Source organism: Chanodichthys erythropterus, chromosome 3 (genome assembly GCF_024489055.1).
Source record: "Chanodichthys erythropterus isolate Z2021 chromosome 3, ASM2448905v1, whole genome shotgun sequence".
NCBI classification, from domain to species: Eukaryota; Metazoa; Chordata; class Actinopteri; order Cypriniformes; family Xenocyprididae; genus Chanodichthys; species Chanodichthys erythropterus.
In genome coordinates this window covers 34123553-34144622 of record NC_090223.1, presented here as the reverse complement: position 1 = coordinate 34144622, position 21070 = coordinate 34123553, and the positions used below count along the sequence as shown (strand labels likewise).

The window sequence follows — 21070 nt, the reverse complement described above, 5'->3', positions numbered from 1 at the left end:
GCCTGGTGTTTGATTTGGAAGTTGATTGGTTGCACCTGAGCAAGTTTATAAAGGTATACTCTAAGGGTCTGATCACTTTACCAAACCAGGTATTTCACTAATTCATTTTCAAGAATACTCTAGAATGTTTTAAAATGTTATTTTCACCTTGATGATGAGGATTATAATGTGTACATACAGCGAGAACAAACTGGTCCTTGCTGGTCCAAACTGGCTGTGTAACACAACAGAAAGAATCTCGTTGATTCTCATACGTCAAGCAAGCATGCTTGAGCTTCTGTCTATCCTAAATGATGAGATTAATGTTTGTATGTGAATAAAAGCCTAAATTAAATTTGTTCATCATATAAAGTGATCAGTCTCTACAGAAGATTTGGACTAAACCACTCACTTGATATAGATTATTTTTACAATCATTTTATGAACTTTTTTAAGTACCAAAGTGGTAGTTGCATAGCTGATGGAGGGACAGAAATCGCTGATTTAATAAAAAAACAAACAAACAAAAAAAAAACTTCATTTGTGTTCAACAAGAGGGTGAGTAACTAATGACAGAATTTTCTTTTTTTGGGTGAACTATACCTTTAAAGAGAGAATACCCTAAATATGAAAATTCGACCATAATTTACATAATTTGACCATTGAAAAAACAAAAAACAAAAAAACAAAAAACAAAAAAAAAAAACATGGAAAGCCTTCCAATAAGATCATTTATCAGGGTTCCCAGACTTTTGGACCAATACATTTCAATTACTTTTCTAGTCATTTGTATTTACCTGAAAAGAATTTAGAAAGTTCAAAATAACAGCATTTATTTGAAATAGGAATCTTTAAATGTCTTTACTGATCAATTTAATGCATCCTTGCCTGAATAAAGGTATTTAAAAAAAAATCTTACTGGCCTTAGTGTATAATCATTTTTAGAAATTTCCATTACTTTTCAAGGCATTGGATTTTTACAATTCCCTGAAATTTTCAGGTTTTCGGTAATCATGCCAAATGTCCGGACTGCTCTTTTTCGAAAAATTATTTTGCTAACATTTTTTTGTATATCCATTTTCAGATTCACACAAAAGGCAAGAAAATACATGTTTGGAATGACTTGAGGATGAGTCAATGATGACTGAATTTTAATTTTCAACTATCTCTTTACAAAGCCATGCATAAAACCTTCCTACAATTTGACATGCTATATGCACAGATCAGTGGATGTTTGAATGTTAATTCGATTTTGCATGCCAACATGCACGAGGGAGAGTGTGTAACAGTGTTTATGCATTGTGTTTGTGTGCGTCAAAATCTGTTTTTATTCCAAGACACACAAAGACCTACATTCTACAAACATTTTCCAAAACCCTCCCCTTGAACACTCGCTATCTCTTCATCAAGACTTCGAGCAGAAAAATCAAATGCTAGCTAATTCAGTTAGCATTTATATTTCATGCGCTACACCATGGCCATGGGCACTGAAATATTGATAAATCCTGGGCTTCTTATGGAAGCTCAAAAAAAGGCCACAACTTTTGGGATGGGTGTGAACGTGAAGCAGAGGAATATGAATTATGGCATTTGTTCAAGGACAACAGTTTTTCTACCCAATTACAGGAGGGATTAATCTGGCTCTGCTAATGGTGGTGGCAGGGAAGTAATAGCTCTGAAATCCTCTTTGATTCATTCCAGCTTTGCTGCTCTGGAAAACCTGCATGCCAGACACAAAGCTACACAATGCACGCTTCCGTGGCTTTGATAGGACAGGGGTTGGAGCTGACACATGAGGGTGCTTTTGAGGCTTGGCATTAACAAAACCAGAAAAATTTGACACACACTGAATCGGAGCATGTGTAACACCTGAGATTTGCAGATCACTGATTTTTGGGGGAAAGTGTATGTGTTGTTTACTCACTGGGTACTCTGTTGATGGCTTTGAGAGGTCTGAGTACACGCACTGTTCTGATGGCGGAGAAGTTGATGTTCTGGAGATCAAGGGAGTATTCCACCATCCTGAGAAATACAAACATACAGAAAATTACTGTCATAGTGTAAACAAGCTGAGTTTTGTTTCTGCCAGTGTTGTAGTTGAGACCATCTCATTAAAAACCAAGTCAAGACAGAGACCAGAAGAGGGTCGAGTTTGAGTCAAGACTAAGACTAACATATTCTCGAGCCCATGACAAGAGCAAGAAAATGAGAAACCAGACCCTTATCTGGACTTAGTCTTGACTCAGCCTTGAATCAGTAGGTCTCGACTTCAACACTGGCTTCTGCCACCCTTTTCATTACTTACAAGGGGTCATAGTCTACACTTTCCTAGCGCTTTATTTTTGTGTTAATCATTTATTATTATATAAATGATTATATAACATTCTAACAAAAACATTCTAATTATTTTTATATGTCTATTTCTAACCTCTCTCTAATTGCCCTGCTGAAAAAATACCAAGTTGGGCAGACTGGTCAGACATGTACTTTTAATTTTTTAATGATTTATTTGTTTGTTTTCATAAAACATTTGTCATCTGCATACACTGTAAAAAGTAATACGTTCTATCTACTCCATAAAATTTTGGCAACAGATTACAAGCAATATTATTAAATTCAATAAATATAACTGAGTTAGAATTAATCAAATTAATTCCTTAAATGTCAACCATTTAAAACGAGTAAAATGTAAACAAAAATATCTGAATAGACAGACGTCAAAGATAAATTAAGAACTATTTATTTTTTATTGCCATCATTGAAGACACCTGATGATAACAAGTAGAATCACTGAAGGAAAGAAAAAAACACAAGGATTAACAGGTTTAGATGTTGATGTTGACTTTATTGAAAATATTTGGTCATCATTATAATGATCAGAATTTTTTTATTTGGGTAGTTTGACCTTTTATGTCAGTTTGTGGTTTTTGTAATGTTTGCTAATTTTACACATTTTAAATGGTTGTATTTTAAGTAATTAATTTGATTCATTCTAACTCAATTCTTATCTGTTGAATTTAATTAATAATATTGCTTGTAATCTGTTGCCACAATTTTATTGAGTAGATAGAACGTTTTACTTTTTACAGTGTGACAATTTGAGTGGAAAAATCTTCATGATTTGAGAATGATGCAAACATAATATGATGGTCTGTACAGAAGAGTTCACATTGATCAATGTCAAACATTTGATTATTAGTGACCAAATATTTCTCATGCATTATGTTATAACATTTATTTTATTATATATTGCATATAAATCCAAACACTTCATTTATAAACGTTTAAGGCCAGTAAGATTTTCTTTTTTGAAAGAAAGAAATGAATACTTTTATTCAGCAAGGACACCTTAGTTGAACAAATATGACAAAAGTTTTCTAATATAATGTAACAAAGGATTTTTATTTCAAATAAATGCTGTTCTTTTGAATTTTCTATTCATAATCCTGAAAAATTTGTTTCACTGTTTCCACAAAAGTATTAAGCAACAAAATTGTTTTCAACACTGATAATAATAAGAAATGTTTATTGAGGTCAGCATATTAGAATGATTTCTGAAGGATCATGTGACTGGAGTAATGATAGTAGTAGTTCAGCTTTGTCATCATCTCAGGAATAATTTACATTTTAAAATATATTTAACAGCAAAACAGCTATTTTCAATTTTAAAAGGATAGTTCACCCAAAAATTAAAATTATCCAATGATTTATTCACCCTCAAGCCATCCTAGGTGTATATGACTTTCTTCTTTCAGACGAACACAACCCGAGATATATTTAAAAATATCTTCAGTCATCCAAGGTTTATAACGGTTGTGAATGGTATTCCAAATTCCGAAGACAGAAAAAAATGCATCCATCCATAAAAAAAAAAAAAAAACAGTCCATACGACTTAACAAATTTAAGGTTAACAAATGCCTTTTGAAGTGTAGGGATGCGTTTTTGTAAGAAAAATATCCATATTTAAAACTTTATAAATTCAAATTACGAGCTTCCAGGGGACGACTGTACACATGCAGCGCACGTCAATTTGGGCCGGAAAAGCAACCTTTGACCTGACGTGATGGCGCAATGACACACATGGAGGCGAATAGGAGAGAGCTAAACAAAACACTAGTCACAAATTAGAAGTTTAAAATGAGAAATTTCAATATAAGAGAAGAGGAGCTTGAGTTTGTTGCCCAGCCGTATTTGTTTGAACCGTGAGAGGCGTATACGCTTATGATTCTCCTGCATCATGTGTCATACATCGCGTCAGAGGATTACTCATTTGGCACAAGTCAACTTGCGCATTCTATGTGTGGTCTTTCGCCGGAAGCTAGTTGTTTGAATATATAAAGTTTTAAATATGGATATTTTTCTTACAAAAATGCATCCCTTCGCTTCAAAAGGCATTTGTTAACCATCGGGAGTCGTATGGATTCATTTTTTTATGGATTGATGCATTTTTTCTGTCTTCAGAATTTGGCCTACCATTCACTAATATTATAAACCTTGGAGGACTAAGGATATTTTTAAATATATCTCTGTGTTCGTCTGAAAGAAGATATACACCTAGGATGGCTTGAGGGTGAGTAAATCATGGAATAATTTTCATTTTTGGGTGAACTATCCCTTTAATTGATCAAATAAATGCAGCCATGGCGAGAATAAAAGACAAAACAAACAAACAAACAAAAAACAATTTTACTGACCCCAAAACCTTTGAACAGTAGTTATGTATCATCCCATATGTTTTGTTTTTTCCAGTGGCTTAATAGCAAACCAAAGGAATATGGTCTTTCTTCCATCCTCAGCACCAGATAACATCAACTGTAGGTAAACAGCTGTTTCAGACCAGCCCTACACACCACAGACACCTCCATTCATCACTCTGACTCTCTCACACACACACACAGGAGGACAACAGGCCATTCTAATGCAACCCAACCCAAAGCACAGCCCTGTTCATCTTGATCGGACCATGTGTACTATGTCAGGGACTGAAGCGGTGGGGGTTAATCTCTCTCGTCTCTGTGCGAGCAGCTCTGTTTGAAATAGTTACTGACTGCTCTCTGCATCAAACGGCTCTGTGGGACTGTGTGTTTGAAAATAGAGGCCAGAGGGTTTCTTTTCCCAGACAGAATTTGACATTATCTGCTGTTGATCTCCCATTTAATCTGCATAGTTCATCACAGTGAACAAATCTAGACGCTGTTGTGCTACCAACAGCAGACACACACACACACACACACACACGCACACACACACATACAGTCAGGACCATCCTAAAGCAGTCACACCTTCAGTGATGTCACCAATCTCGTCAGCCTCACTTTGACCTCCATCTCCATGAAATGTTTTTCAATGGGAGGCATCTGCGGTGAGAGCTGAGTCACAGAACAGGACGAATGAGTCACACCGGCCACTGAGAATATAATGACAGCATCTCATAGCAGCAGCATAGGGAGTCACACATTCAACATGTCTACATAACCACACAGCGAGAAATACTCCACAGCTCTCCAGAGCCGCTTCACTGCCAAAACCCTTCTCACATACACACAATTAAACCATTTAGTAGTGTTTACTTTAACAGGAATAATCTGCGGGCCCATATGGAATCTGCAAATGCCATTTACACACTGATTTAAGGGGAAAATCAAAAATGTGGATTTAAAAAGGTAGTTGTGTTATTGGACAGTTCAAAATGTGATGTTTTTGTTTCACTGGATAGGTGAAAAAGTGTTAATGACATCAGCAAAATTACTGATGAGCTTTTATTTAATCAACAATAATGACCATGATAAATTTGCATATTAATATTATACATAAATGATTTTATTAAAAAAGAATAATAATAACACCACAAGGCACTAACAATGCACTAAAAAAATCCAATAAAATCAGGAATTTGGAGATTGACTTTTTTGACATTTTTTAAAATTTGAATAAAATGAAAACTAAATGACATTCAAATCACATGAGCCAATATTTTATTCACAATAGAACATTGATAACATAACAAATGTTTAAAAAGAAATTTTACAATTTTATGCACAAACTGAAACAAAACTCATTTCAAACTTGATGCCTGCTACAGGTCTCAAAATAGTTGGGACGGGTGCAACAAATGACTGAAAAAGCAAGAAATTTTGAAAAGATTTAGCACATCTAGAGAACATCTAGCAACTAATTACAGTTTTTATTTGCTTTGGTGCTATTTTCACATCTAAGGTGTACACATCTGGCTCATGTGATTTGAAAGTTTTCATTTTATTCAAATTTAAAAAACGTCCCAACTTTTCCGGAATTCGTGTTGTATAAAAAGACTGAATATTTGGTTTAATTTTTCACTATATTAACAAAGTGATATCCAGACTTTTTTTTTTTTTTGCGTCCAGTTTACAACCCACCGGCAAGTAGAAACAAAGAGCTAATTAAAATATTCTTTGGAGACTAAACATCTGGTTGCAAGCGATGCATTTCGACAGGCAGGTGCGGACATGCTGTGCCTTGATTAGAAAAGTAACCAATCATTATGACTGTACCAATGAGACTGGATGTTAATAAAAGTTGTACAAAGGGCTTATGGGATATTCATCACCCCAGCGGCATGGATTTATCCAAAAGACTCAGCTTAAGGGAAAAGAGTTAGTAATTCTGAGCTGGAAACAGGCCAGAAAGTGAGAGAGAGAGAGAGAGAGAGAGAGAGAGAGAGAAAGAGGAAAAAGGACATGGACTGTGTTCCTTCGTAGTACTACCACAGAAGAATGATCGACTGCATTGCTGTTGTAGAGCTTGACAATCCCATTATGTCAATTACCGTCTGACTGACAGTGGTGTCAGCAGTCGAAAAGTAGTGGGACGCTGCCACACATGCACCACTGCGGCTGCTTGTGTGGCTCATGGATGTGTGTGGCTCAGGCAGTGACATGCTCCTTAACAATAATAAATTCCATGGCATAATGTTTCATAACATTATACAAATTCTCATAAAAATAGGCAAAATATTTCTCATAACAAATATAACATATACAACATGTCATAGGCATGCATGAGACAAGATTCCAGTGACAAGTGTTTTTCTTTTGTCCACAGTGAATGTAAAAAAGCTGTGATGCAAGAAAATCACACTCAATTAGCATCACTTGGATTTTGTGTGCTCACCAATACAATGCAGCTGAATACTGTATTTTCCATGACTTCCATAATGCCTCACCGGATGAGATGCTTTTATGGCTCTTTTTGTGGAAATTGTTCACTTCAAAGTCAAAATATTAAAAAGCCTTTATTTAACTGTCTGTTTCATAATAGAAAACATTTCAAATGTATTCAAATTAAAGGCTGTAAACCCACAATTAATCTCTATTCATCCATGTTTGATATATACATATAATCAAAGGAGGAGTAGGATTTTAGTCCAATGGATTTTCAGTGTGGGTGGAGCTACCCACCACAAAACTGCAGAAATCAAAAATATTTTGTCGCTTGTTACATTGTGTCTAGATAGAACACAGTTTAAAAGAAAAATCAACAAAGCACTCCAATCAGATCTGATGGGTCAAACTAGCCACGAAACATTTTCTGCACTGACTGTGTAAGAAAATCTGTGGAATTTTGCAGAAATGACTGAAATTGTGGAAAACTTGAGAGTATAAAATACTTATTGGTAACTGATTGCATTATTACAAAATATTTAATAAACAAACATGCATGTAAAGGGGGATGTTAATAACTGTTTATGAATGAATTCTGTACTAACGCTTTGCAGTTTCAAGCTCAGTGATGTGATAATGTTGTGTGACACTAGGGTTGGGTATCATTAGAAACTTAAAGATTTCGCTTCTGCTTTTTGACGCTTTACACGCCCATTTTTACAGACTTTTTCCAGCTCAGAGGTGTGAATGACCAGGCTAAAACAGGGGGGTTTCATGACCCTTTAAGAGCTGCACAGATCCAATATACTGTTAAACATATGTTTACTGTTACGTTCTGTGGCGACCAGGGCGGGCGAGAGCCGTGAGGGAACGGCACGAGGCCGGTGACGCAAGTGATAACGAGCATCACTTGGGAGGCGGGAACCGGCGAACGTTCAACAAAAGTATAATACCAAAATAAATAAATACAAAACGAAAGTAATGCTGGCAGACCCTCGCGGACGTCTGCCGGCCACACAAACATAATAAAACATAAAATAAAGTCCAGGCCTGGTCCTCTCTCGTCCTTCACGGTCGTCGCTCCTCCTTTTATGCTCCCGGAGCTCCTCCATGAGATACTCAAGGCCGGTGCGCCTTAAGACACAACCAACTATGTTTACAAGGATATTTTGACATAGTTTAGTGTGTATTTGTCTGTTCAAGTGCAAAAACACATGGAGGAGAACTCAGTTCATTATTGCGCACTATTGTATGAGAGGTGGATTTCTGTGCACACATCGTTTTGGATGTTTACACAGCACAGAAAACAATGTTTGGGTCTAACAATTAAATGGTTTAAAGTCACATTAAAATGCACACAAAGGAATCGATAAGAGGAATTAAAATTTTAATTTTATAACAAGTATCCGATTCTTTACCTTAAGTATTCCAGCATTGGAATCAATTTTTGATTCCCAACCCTATGTGAGACAAATGACCTTGACCTGTTTGTATTCACTGTATGCACAAATAGAGGACTAAACTTCAGTTATTTTTGGGTCATACATTTTTATGAAGTGATCTAGTACAACTACGATAGGGACAACAAGCCTAGAGAAACCTGAGTTTAAGTGCCTTGCTCTTGGCTACCCTGCAGTTCGGCCCATGAACTTGAAATTTTTAGGTCAACATCCCAGATACTCAAGTACTAAACTACCCATCACCCATCTCTTTCTAAAACATGTTGACAAGAGGAAACCCTCACAATAAAACTCTCAACAAGTGTGAACTGTTGAGGCAGCTGCTTGACTAAACAGACAGAACTAGCATGAAAACCTTCTAAGACACCATAACATCATGTCTAATGAAATATAGAAAAACAAATCTGAGTGAGCTTTAGAGAAACAAAAGTTTTAAAGATAATAATATTTTAATATATTATATTATTTATTTAATATTTAAAGATTACAATGGTTATTTTTCCATAAAAAAAACTAATCTTAACTTGAAATTTAAGCATTCATTAAAAAAAAAAAATATTTTTCTATTTACGACTTAACCACTCCATCAGCTTCTGATTTATTTCTACAAAGCACTGGACAACACACAGGATTGTGGGATATCACAGGCAGCAAAGAATAGCTCTATTCTGCCTCTCTATTCTCCATTCATCTCAATAGAAGTGGATGTTATGCAAACATTGGATTCAGAGAGGCCTTGATGCCTTCCTACCTCCATGTACTGCCTGCAATGCATTTTTGGCCAGAGCCTATGTTAAGATACACACAGCACACACTGATGTAAAAACTCTTTTTCTCTCTCCATCCTGCTCTCTCTCTCTTACACACTAGATTTCTCTGCTTTCCTGCATGTCTATCATGAATAATTGAAAAGCTTGAGACCAACATGGCTGATCCCTTTCCTTTTACTCAGCCTCCTTCATTCTCTTTTTCCCTGTAGTATCTTCCTTTCTCTCTGAACATACCTCTCTCCATCACTGTCCAAAGTTCTCAGGATATCTTCATAATGTCTTACAGCATGATAGCAGCAAAATCAGTGCTTCTCAACTGGTGGGTATATTATATATATATATGCTTGCCCCCTTCCTGATTTTTTTTTTTTTTTGCATGTTTGTCAGACTTTAATGTTTCAGATCATCAAACAAATGTAAATATTAATCAAGGAACAAATGACAAAGAAAGTAATTGAGATCTATCAGTCTGGAAAAGCTTATAAAGCCATTTCTAAAGCTTTGGGACTCCAGGGAACCACAGTGAGAGCCATTATCCACAAATGGCAAAAACCTGGAACAGTGGTGAACCTTCCCAGGAGTGGTCGGCCGGACAAAATTACCCCCCGAGAGCAGCGACGACTCATCCAAGAGGTCACAAAAGACCCCACAACAACATCCAAAGAACTGCAGGCTTCACTTGCCTCAGTTAAGGCCAGTGTTCATGACTCCACCATAAGAAAGAGAATGGGCAAAAATGGCCTGCATGGCAGAGTTCCAAGACGAAAACCGCTGCTGAGCAAAAAGAACATAAAGACTCGTCTCAGTTTTGCCAGAAAACATCTTGATGATCCCCAAGACTTTTGGGAAAATACTCTGTGGACTGACGAGACAAAAGTTGAACTTTTTGGAAGGTGTGTGTGCCATTGCGTTTGGCATAAAAGTAACACAGCATTTCAGAAAAAAAGAACATCATACCAACAGTAAAATATGGTGGTGGTAGTGTGATGGTCTGGGGCTGTTTTGCTGCTTCAGGACCTGGAAGACTTGTTGTGGTAAATGGAACCTTGAATTCTGTTATCTACCAAAAAATCCTGAAGGACAATGTCTGGCCATCTGTTCGTGATCTCAAGCTGAAGCGAACTTGGGTTCTGCAGCAGGATGATGATCCAAAAACACCAGCAAGTCCACTTCTGAATGGCTGAAGAAAAACAAAATGAAGACTTTGGAGTGGCCTAGTCAAAGTCCTGACCTCAATCCTATTGAGATGCTGTAGCATGGCCTTAAAAAGGCGGTTCTTTCTCGGAAAACCTCCAATGTGGCTGAATTACAACAATTCTGCAAAGATGAGTGGGCCAAAATTCCTCCACAGCGATGTAACAGACTCATTGCAAATGCTTGATTGCAGTTGTTGCTGCTTAGGGTGGCCCAACCAGTCATTAGGTTTAGGGGGCAATCACTTTTTCACACAGGGCCATGTGGCTTTGGATTTAGTTTTCCCTTCATAATAAAAACCTTCATTTAAAAACTGTATGTTGTGTTTACTTGTGTTATCTATGATTAATATTTAAATTTGTTTGATGATCTGAAACATTAAAGTGTGACAAAAAAAAAAAAAAAAAAAAAAATCAGGAAGGGGGCAAGCACTTTTTCACCCCACTGTATATATATATATATATATAATACTACTAATGAAATGAATCTGTCTCATGGTAAAAACTAATTAATATACCAAAAACTAATTAATAATCAAATTAGGTTAGTTTCTCCCTATTATTACTCTTTTTTCTACAACGCTGTAATATAGATTTAAAGCACCTGGAATTTAACACTTTTATAATGCTTTTACACAATTTAGGCTTCTCTGACTTTCAGTATGTGATTAAGTGTGGCCAGGTTTGACATTAAACTGAATATTTGTGTATTTGTGGGTTCTCAGCTGTTAAGGAACGGCACTAGCAACTCCAAGTTCATGGATTTGCTTCCTAGAGAACACACGTGGATAAAAAAAATGTATACTTTGAATGCACTGTAAGTTGCTTTTGATAAAAGCATCTGCCAAATGCATAAATGTAAATATATAAGCAGTACTTTTAAAAAGACGAGTCTCAAGATCCCTATGTTCTGTTCCACTCCACTGCACTCCATCCAGAATCCTGTGTGTGCGGCCTCTGGCACTAAACTCAAAAAATGCATGTCAATGTTAAGTATGAGCCGCAAGTGTATCAACATAAACAAGTTCAGGCCGAGTACCTCAAGCTATTTGGAAATGTGTGTACTATCATACATACTATGCTAAATACATAATCCCATAAAAAATATGTTTCACTTGCATTATTTGGAGTGATACTGCCGTAACAGTAATGGCATCCACTTATGCAGAACAATAAACAAGTTCAGGTTGAGTACCTCAATCTATTTGGCAATATCTACTAATATGCATACTATGCTAGATACAATAACCCCATTAAACAAAAAACAAAAACAAAAAATGTTCCATTGGCATTATTTGGAGCAATAATGCCATAACAGTGGTAGCTTTGATGACATCCACTCATTCTGAACATCTCATTCAATCGCCATCTAGCAGAAAAAATTATTTCTTCTCCTCTTTCATTTTGAATTTTCATAACATCTTTACTTATTCACGCCCGGGCCTGCTGAGGGAAGTAGAGCCTTAGGTGCTCCGTCCATCACTCAATAAACACCTGCTAATCACATACAGCAGCTGGCCCTCTCATTAGCATACATACATTATTCATTCATGCAAAGGAAGCTGATTAGAATAGAGGATCAGAGAGGGGATTGGACAGCTAAGTGAAGAACACTACACGATGAGTTATTTTGTTTCAGAGTGAAGCCAGTGAAAAGGGTGTATAATCGGACAACATTGTAGCACTTTAAGTAGAGTTCTTCACAGTGTTCCTGATTACGAATGAAATAAGCAGCTCCATTTAGATGCATAAATGCAGGCTTTGGGTGAATACACACACATCCGCTCAGTGGCACAAGTACACACTTGCACTCAAGGCAAATATTCTGGCAGAAGTCAGACTGACCAGGTTGGATGATCCAAAAATATCAGCAGAGATTTTTTCCTTTTTTTTCCTGCACTGTAGAATCAGTTGAAATGTCAGACTGGCGATTGAAATGTCATATAGAGTGAGAATACCTCAGAGAGCAGGATCGCTCCCCTCTACAAACATACTGACATTAACACCATTTACACAAACACGCTTTAATGACAAAAGTTTCCGACCCTCAAAGGCATCATGATGCCTAGGATATCTTCAACAGAGAGACCTGAACAAACTACATTTGGACAAATTAACCACCACAGATATATGCTAATTGACACACATACATAAACCATAGAGAGAGATGAGCTTATCAATTTCCTTTACACCTGGAGGGATTAAAACTTTCGGCATCAAACATTCTTATAAAGCAGCCCTTCCTGTATAGATGGACACACATACCCAAAGTCAAAATTGCTAATATTTTGTATAGTTTGCATTAAATAAAACCCATTGCAGGGTATAAACAACTAATAAATGTTAACTAGTGTTAATTTCGTTAAAATCTATGCCAAAAATTTTTTTGTCAATGAGCTTTTTCCCCCATGACTACAACAGGATGACCTAATGTCAGCAAGGTCATTAAACGATAACTGTGACTACATCAACATGCAATATCGTTGACTGAAAATGTTCAGTAATTGAAAAATAAAAACTTTACCAAAATCTCTCTTTTTTGTCGAAAAAAGGGAGACAAAATATTACAGAATACTGAACAAGCCTCGACTATGAGCCTTCATTATTGCGGTTGCCATATGTCAAGAGTTTAAATCCCCCAATCAGCGATTTTCTGTTAAAAGGACACATTTTCTGCCTGGTGTTTTAGCATACTTAATCTTTACCATCTGGCAATCATGCGCACATGCTCTCTCTAAACTTTGGAAGAAGCACCAATGATCTGAAAAACCTGACAAACAAGTAAGCTGGAGTTTAGCGATATCCATTTGAGATATTCTGCTTAAATGAAAGTGTCATTCAGACAGTCTGTGTTCTGTCAAGAACTGCCTGCACTGTTTGCTGTGACTAAATCTGCGATCAAACATTCTCAGTGATGAACTGTACTACGTGAATCCAAACATGGATCTCGATATTGTTTGCAATTGTGCTTGCAGAATAAACCTTATAGCAACCTCTGTGTCAATACAAAGTTGCTGTTATTTTACAGTATTTCACAATTGCTAAAACACTAAACCCCATTCTCTGAACCCAATGCTCAGTGGCCTAAACCCATTTGTCGAATCAGTCACTTTGTAGGCAAAACCTTAAACAAGTTCAGGTAGTTAAGACAATGTTTGCAAATCTCATCCACTCTTTTTGCAAAACTCTAAACACATTCTTACTCACTAAAACAGATTTTGCACTGTTTTGCAAAATGGTAAATACATGTGGCAAAAGTTAAACACAACTACAACACAGTTGTCATCCTTTAAACACAATGACTCAGAATTATTAACACTTATTTCTAATGATGTGATCAAATCAACTGTATAAAATATAGGTCAGTTCAGAGTGCACAGGTGACACAGGTGCTGAATGATGATACCAACAATAGATGGAAACAATCTGAAAAGTAGAGGAGGAAGAGTATGTGTAAGAGGATGATGAGGAGAAAGAGCAAGGGGTGTGGAGACAAGGCTGTCAAGGCTGGATCCGGCACAGGTTTTTCCCTTTGCCTGGCAAGAGACAACATTGCCTGTGATGTGAAAATTGTCCTCAACAATATTCAATAATATTCAACAATATTATTGAACTGACAGTACTGACATTATTGGATGAGAACTGAACTAAGCTAGCCTAGATGATGACATCACTGTTTTCTGCAGAACTGCTTTCCTTATAGAGGAAAATAATTACAGTAATTTACATAATTATTGATGGTCTTTACAATGTAAGTGAATCAACACTGAACTGACTTCAGCTGAACAATGACACTATTTTCTTTTAGAGCTGTACAGCCAAAATGAACCCTCTTTGCATTACTGATCATCATGTACCCGTTATCACTGCAAAGCTGCTTTGACTAAACTATACTATACTATACTATACTATACTATACTAGACTATACTATACTATACTATACTATACTATACTATACTATACTATACTATACTATACTATACTATACTAGTATCTGTGTAGTAAATTGAAATTGAAATATAGGTGACTTGACTTGATTTAGGCCGGACCCAACATGAAGACCTGATGCTGAAGCAGAATTAATCTCTCACTGACTCTGAACTTTGATTTTTTTGTGTGTGTGAGTGTATCATGCTTTTCATTTAGAGTTTTCTTTGACCTTTTAGTCATTTGCATTTAGACTGCTGTATGTTTGCAGTATGCAAGTACTGTATATGCAGACATTCAATACTATATAATATTGAATATAATACTGTACTTGCAGTATACTATAAATTCACGTTACTTGTGATTTCTATACATTTTATGTAATGGCAAAATGTGTTTAGTGTGTTACAATACTTTTTTTCTGTAACCTCATGTTCTGGATGCTGTGTTCTCAATTTTTTGATGTAGTGTCTAATGAATGCTGATGAGTGTTTATATATTGACTGGCTGTGTTTATGTTTTGAAAGCATTGTTTGATTTTGAGCACAGATCAAATGGTTTTGAGGCAAGTGTTTGATTTAGCCAGAAGAGTCAGAGGTTTTGTGAAATAAGTTTGAAGATTGGATTTGTGTTTAATGTTTTGAGAAAATGAGTGATGGTTTCAAGAAATGTGTTTTAGCAATTGTGAAATACTGTAATAGAAAAACATTAATGTAATTTGGAATTATTGGAATTACTGTTTTAATTTAAGAGAAGTTTCTTATTTAATTAAGTGTGTGTTATATGATAAATAACCTATAAATCAGTACACTTGATGAGGTAAAATAAACCAAGCTTTTAAGTTGGCACTCTCTTAATTTGTGCTTATAGGTGAACGTGCAATAATCCTGATGAAATGTATAAACAAATTTATCAAATCATCAATAAAACAATAAACAATCATTGTGATTGCAATTTTGAGCTAAATAATAATTATTATCAGTTTAACTATTGTGCAACATGACGAAAGTGTGACTATGTTTTCAATGACTAAAACTAGACTAAAATGCCCAGACATTTTGTTGATTGAATCTTGACTAAACAAAAACAGGACAAGCTTAACTAAATATGATAAAGAAAAAAAAACTAAACATAAATACAAAAAATTAGAAGTACATTTTACACAGGATTAGAGATGATGGACAGACGGATGGACAAATGAATGTATAGACAGAAAATCTTTACTAACTTAATAAAATTAATAAAGTCATTACTATATCTCAGCTGGTGGGTCTAGTATAACTTCAACAGAATAATTGAATTACAAATCAACCAAGCTGTGCCAAGCAGTGAGGGAATGTGCCAAAGCAATGGAAGGAGGGACAAAGAAAAAAAAAAAAAAAAAAAAAGACACCACATATGTGAGGTATTGTGGGGAGAGACATAAATAAACAGAAGCAAATCCTGAACAGAGGCTCAGAAGGGAGACGAAGAGAGAGAGAGAGGGAGGGAGATCTCGGCTGTTTTAGTGCACATCAATCAGAGTTTGTGTCTGTGAGAGTAATTAGCTACCTGCCGACGGGCAGCCTCTCTCTAATTGTTCACTGCTTTGCTGCAGCCTCTTTTTCCTGCTCTGCCTTCATCTCCCTCACTTTCATGTACCGTCAGTCTCCTAGAGTGTTAATGTGTGGGGTGTATATGTGTGTGTGTGTGCTGTTGTGTGCATCATGTGAAATGAGACTGCAAAAATGATGACTCTTCTGTGGGTGTGGGGATGGATGAGAGAAAAAGACACAGAGAGAGAAAGATAGTGACTAAAAAAGGCAGTGAGGCAATCTGAGCTGAGGCTGTGTGTGAGAGAGAAAGAGAGGGAGGGAAAATGGGGAGAAAGAGGCATGTAATCTGGGTGTGTAGTTAGAGATAGCCTCACTGACTTCACCCACAACACAACAGAAGGATTAGCCAAGAGTCGGCTAGAAAATATCACACAAACACACAGACATTCCACCACACAGAAAACACACACAGGAGAGGACTTTATGTAACAGGGCTTCTAATCCAGTGTTACCAACCAGGTGTGCGAGTACCTCCGGGGGTACTTTGAAAGATTTCGATTTTACTTGGTTAAACATGTCTTGGTCGTCTGGAAGTCACAGGTCCTCATTAAAATGTGCACTAATGGTGATGTATTTGCTCGTGGGTGATATTTCATACTTGTTGAGCTCTGGCACGTTTTAAATTCCACCATTCAAAAAGTGCAAATTACTTTACGTTAGTTAAATGTCCCATCTGGATTTCATTTTTAAATGAATTCACTGTTAGGTCTTACTTTGAGAATGTTTCTGTATGATTGCACCCAGAAGTGTCACAACTGAAAGACAAATAAGCGCAGGTGTCTTATTCAAGCGAGAGAAAGCAGCTTAGTCTGCTTTTACACACAGTCTTGATTGTTAGAATTTTAAAAGTGAAACGACAAACAGTTTAATGCTATGGGTGAATGTGTCTGTACATGTGTAATTAAAAAATGAATCCCAAAATATTATTTTAATCAGGTTATTTCTTTATCAGGTTCACATGTAATCTGAATTTACAAATGCATGTAATCATGGTCAAGGAATATTCAACTTCATTACATTTATCTCTTCATGTTTTCCAGATTTCCTCAGTAAAAGTCAAGTATTTCTCTTACTGTCACTGCCTCTAAGGCCACGTACACACTGCAGCTAAATTCGGTTGTCAATTCACCTTTTAGTGCTTAATCACGTTCTGTACACACACAGTTCAGTACAATACGGGGAGTGACAACCACATTCTACAACCATATTAACTCCCGAAAAATACAGGTAGTGACAACCGCACTTACAGAAATTCTATGCAGTGAGTACAGAACTGAACTGAACAACTAGTTGTTAATGACGTTTATGTGCACCGGTGTAACGTGTCTCTCGTGAATGCGCGGCGAATCACAAGGAAAGCACAAACCTTTTTCATTTTTTTTTTTTATACAGTCTATGGCAGGGATGGGCAACTTCAGTCCTGGAGGGCCGCTGCCCAGCAGCTCCAACCCTAATCAAACACACCTGAACCAGCTAATCAAGGTCTTCAGGATTAGTAGAAAGCTATAGGCAAGTGAGTTTTTATCAGGGATGGAGATAAACTCTGCAGGACACTGGCCCTCCAGGACTGGAGTTGCCCATCCCTGGTCTACGGCCTTGATTCATTTGTGTTGCCAGATCTTGCTAGAAAAATCAGCAAACAAGAATAGCCCATAATATACTGAATTAAATCCAAATGCTTTATGCTGAAAATAAGACCAAAATATCACGATTCATGTCTGCTCACTTTAATAACTCTATAAACCCATTTGCTTTATGAGACAAGCATAAACAACAAGCCCAAAACGCTTATAATGAGTGACCATGGCAACACAGAAAGAGTGCCGCGCACTGTGTGAAACTGGCTATACAAGCATAAACAAAACACGACGCCTCCGTCGACTGTGTTAGTGTGTTTAGTTCAATTGCTGAAAATAACGAGTGTTTTGTCACTTCAATATTACTTTGGTCACAATAACGGATACCAAACACAAGAGACGCCACAACGTCGCTATGGTTTCCAAGCTGTCAATCATCGCATTTTCGAGAGTAAGTTGTGTTCTGTACACACATGTAATGATAATTTAGGGGATTCACTCCTGCACTTAAATGCGGTTGTCACTCCTGAAACTTGCAGTGTGTACATGGCCTAAGTGAATCTGAAGTTGACTCTCTCCTAGTCTCTCGTAGCCAGACCTTCAGACTAACAGCAGAAGGTCTGGACTCTATCACAGCTTTCATTGGCCAAGGACCGCCTAAGAGGACATTTGACTGACATGTAACGTTTGGTTCCAAGTCATGTTTAGGGGCGTGAAAATGTAAAGTCTATGTCCCTACAATAACAGACCGGCATGCATCTAATAATTTATTCATTCAAGAACATTGTGCAAGTTTACTGCAACAATGGAGCTGCGTACTTTTCACATACTTTTGAAAAACCTGTGTTTAGTTGATCCTGGTCATTATCACAGTTGTAAACACGATGGCATTCTTCTTCTTCAAGAACAGTTTTGGTGTCACATCATTTGTTTCAAGGCAGAACATTAAAGAACGCAACACACACGTCTCCTGGACATCCTGTAGAATTCAACCAACCAGATGATGACTTCAAAACTCTTGAAGTGTTTCCAGATAAGTGTACCATATGCATCAGACGTTAAGCCAACGGTCTGTGGGTGTGACGTCTGAGGCTGAGACTAACTCTCTCCTAACATTCTTTCCTCAGAGTTGAGGTCTGGATGCAATGGGAAACTGAACACAGCATAACAGAGCAACCCTAAAATGCCCCAAGATATGTCTGAGCAGTTCAAGGGATCTGTTTACATCGTCTGCAAGTTCTAATTCACAGATCTGATTTTATTTTGCCCCATCTGTTTATATCCACCCAAGACATACTGGTGGTCAAAACTAATCTGTGCTATACTATAAGAAGCATATCAGCTCGGGACCAACGGGTTGCATGTATATTTTATCACTCTTTTGAAGTGCCTGGCTTCCAATACAACTCAGAACTAACTAAAACAGAAGACATACAAGTTTGGGACAACATGAAGGAAAGTAAGAGATGACAGAATCTTTTATGTGAACTATTCCTTTAAACGTTCCTGACAGTCACACAGACTGCCTTACTGTATTAGTTATAATCTGTATGGGAAGACGAACACTCTGAAAGTGTGATGAAACGGCACTACCCAACTGAACCACGCAGTGTGATACAACCAGTGTGATACTTCACTGGAGAGTGAAGAGAAAATCTGTTTACTCAATTTTTTTTTCTCTTTTTTTCAACCATGCAGTGCAGACCGATTCACTGGGTCGTGGAAGTAGCATATCCACTTCAGACATTTCAGTCTGTCATATCTTACATTTTTTAGCTGGTGTTTTCTCTCAAATCACACTTAGCAAAATGAGAATTATGGTAAACATGCCCATGCAGTTTGCATTTTTTAAGGCTTTCTTGCTCAGTAATACATATTTCATGAGTGAAATGTAATAAATTCAGTATTTCTCTCAGTACTTTCTTCCATCAATACCTTCCCTCAAGTGCTCAATGTACTTATTTACCTGAGTAAATACAGTGGGTACGGAAAGTATTCAGACCCCCTTCAATTTTTCACTCTTTGTTATATTGCAGCCATTTGCTAAAGTCATTTAAGTTCATTTTTTTCCTCATTAATGTACACACAGCACCCCATATTAACAGAAAATTAATTTGCAGATTTATTAAAAAAGAAAAACTGAAATATCACATGGTCCTAAGTATTCAGACCCTTTGCTCAGTATTTAGTAGAAGCACCCTTTTGATCTAATATAGCCATGAGTCTTTTTGGGAAAGATGCAACAAGTTTTTCACACCTGGATTTGGGGATCCTCTGCCATTCCTCCGATCTGCCGATCCTCTCCAGTTCTGTCAGGTTGGATGGTAAACGTTGGTGGACAGCCATTTTTAGGTCTCTCCAGAGATGCTCAATTGGGTTTAAGTCAGGGCTCTGGCTGGGTCATTCAAGAACAGTCACGGAGTTGTTTTGAAGCCACTCCATTATTATTTTAGCTGTGTGCTTAGGGTCATTGTCTTGCTGGAAGGTAAACCTTTGATGTCTGAGGTCCTGAGCACTCTGGAGAAGGTTTTCGTCCAGGATATCCCTGTACTTGGCCACATTCATCTTTCCCTCAATTGCAACCAGTCGTCCTGTCCCTGCAGCTGAAAAACACCCCCACAGCATGATGCTGCCACCACCATGCTTCACTGTTGGGACTGTATTGGACAGGTGATGAGCAGTGCCTGGTTTTCTCCACACATACCGCTTAGAATTGAGGCCAAAAAGTTCTATCTTGGTCTCATCAGACCGGAGAATCTTATTTCTCACCATCTTGGCAAACTCCATGCAGGCTTTCATGTGTCTTGCACTGAGAGGCTTCCGTCAGGCCACTCTGCCATAAAGCCCCGACTGGTGGAGGGCTGCAGTGATGGGTGACTTTCTACAACTTTCTCCCATCTCCCGACTGCATCTCTGGAGCTCAGCCACAGTGATCTTTAGGTTCTTCTTTACCTCTCTCACCAAGGCTCTTCTCCCCTGATAGCTCAGTTTGGCCGGACGGCCAGCTCTAGGAAGGGTTCTGGTCGTCCTAAACGTCTTCCATTTAAGGATTATGGAGGCCACTGTGCTCTTAGGAACCTTAAGTGCAGCAGAATTTTTTTGTAACCTTGGCCAGATCTGTGTCTTGCCACAATTCTGTCTCTGAGCTCTTCAGGCAGTTCCTTTGACCTCATGATTCTCATTTGCTCTGACATGCACTGTGAGCTGTAAGGTCTTATATAGACAGGTGTGTGGCTTTCCTAATCAAGTCCAATTAGTATAATCAAACACAGCTGGACTCAAATGAAGGTGTAGAACCATCTCAAGGATGATCAGAAGAAATGGACAACACCTGAGTTAAATATATGAGTGTCACAGCAAAGGGTCTGAATACTTACGACCATGTGATATTTCAATTTTTCTTTTTTTTTTTCATAAATCTGCAAAAA

The 21070-nt window shown here is 37.3% G+C and overlaps 1 protein-coding gene across 3 annotated transcripts in view; it reads right to left on the bottom strand.

Annotated features, from left to right (window-relative positions):
* The window catches only part of cacna1ia (calcium voltage-gated channel subunit alpha1 Ia), a 117392-nt gene that overhangs the window by 87593 nt on the left and 8729 nt on the right, over positions 1 to 21070 (bottom strand). For all 3 annotated transcript variants that reach the window (XM_067381897.1, XM_067381898.1, XM_067381899.1), the window contains exon 3: positions 1904 to 2001. In XM_067381897.1, the coding sequence (XP_067237998.1) occupies positions 1904 to 2001 (98 nt within the window). The remainder of the gene's footprint in view (positions 1 to 1903; positions 2002 to 21070) is intronic.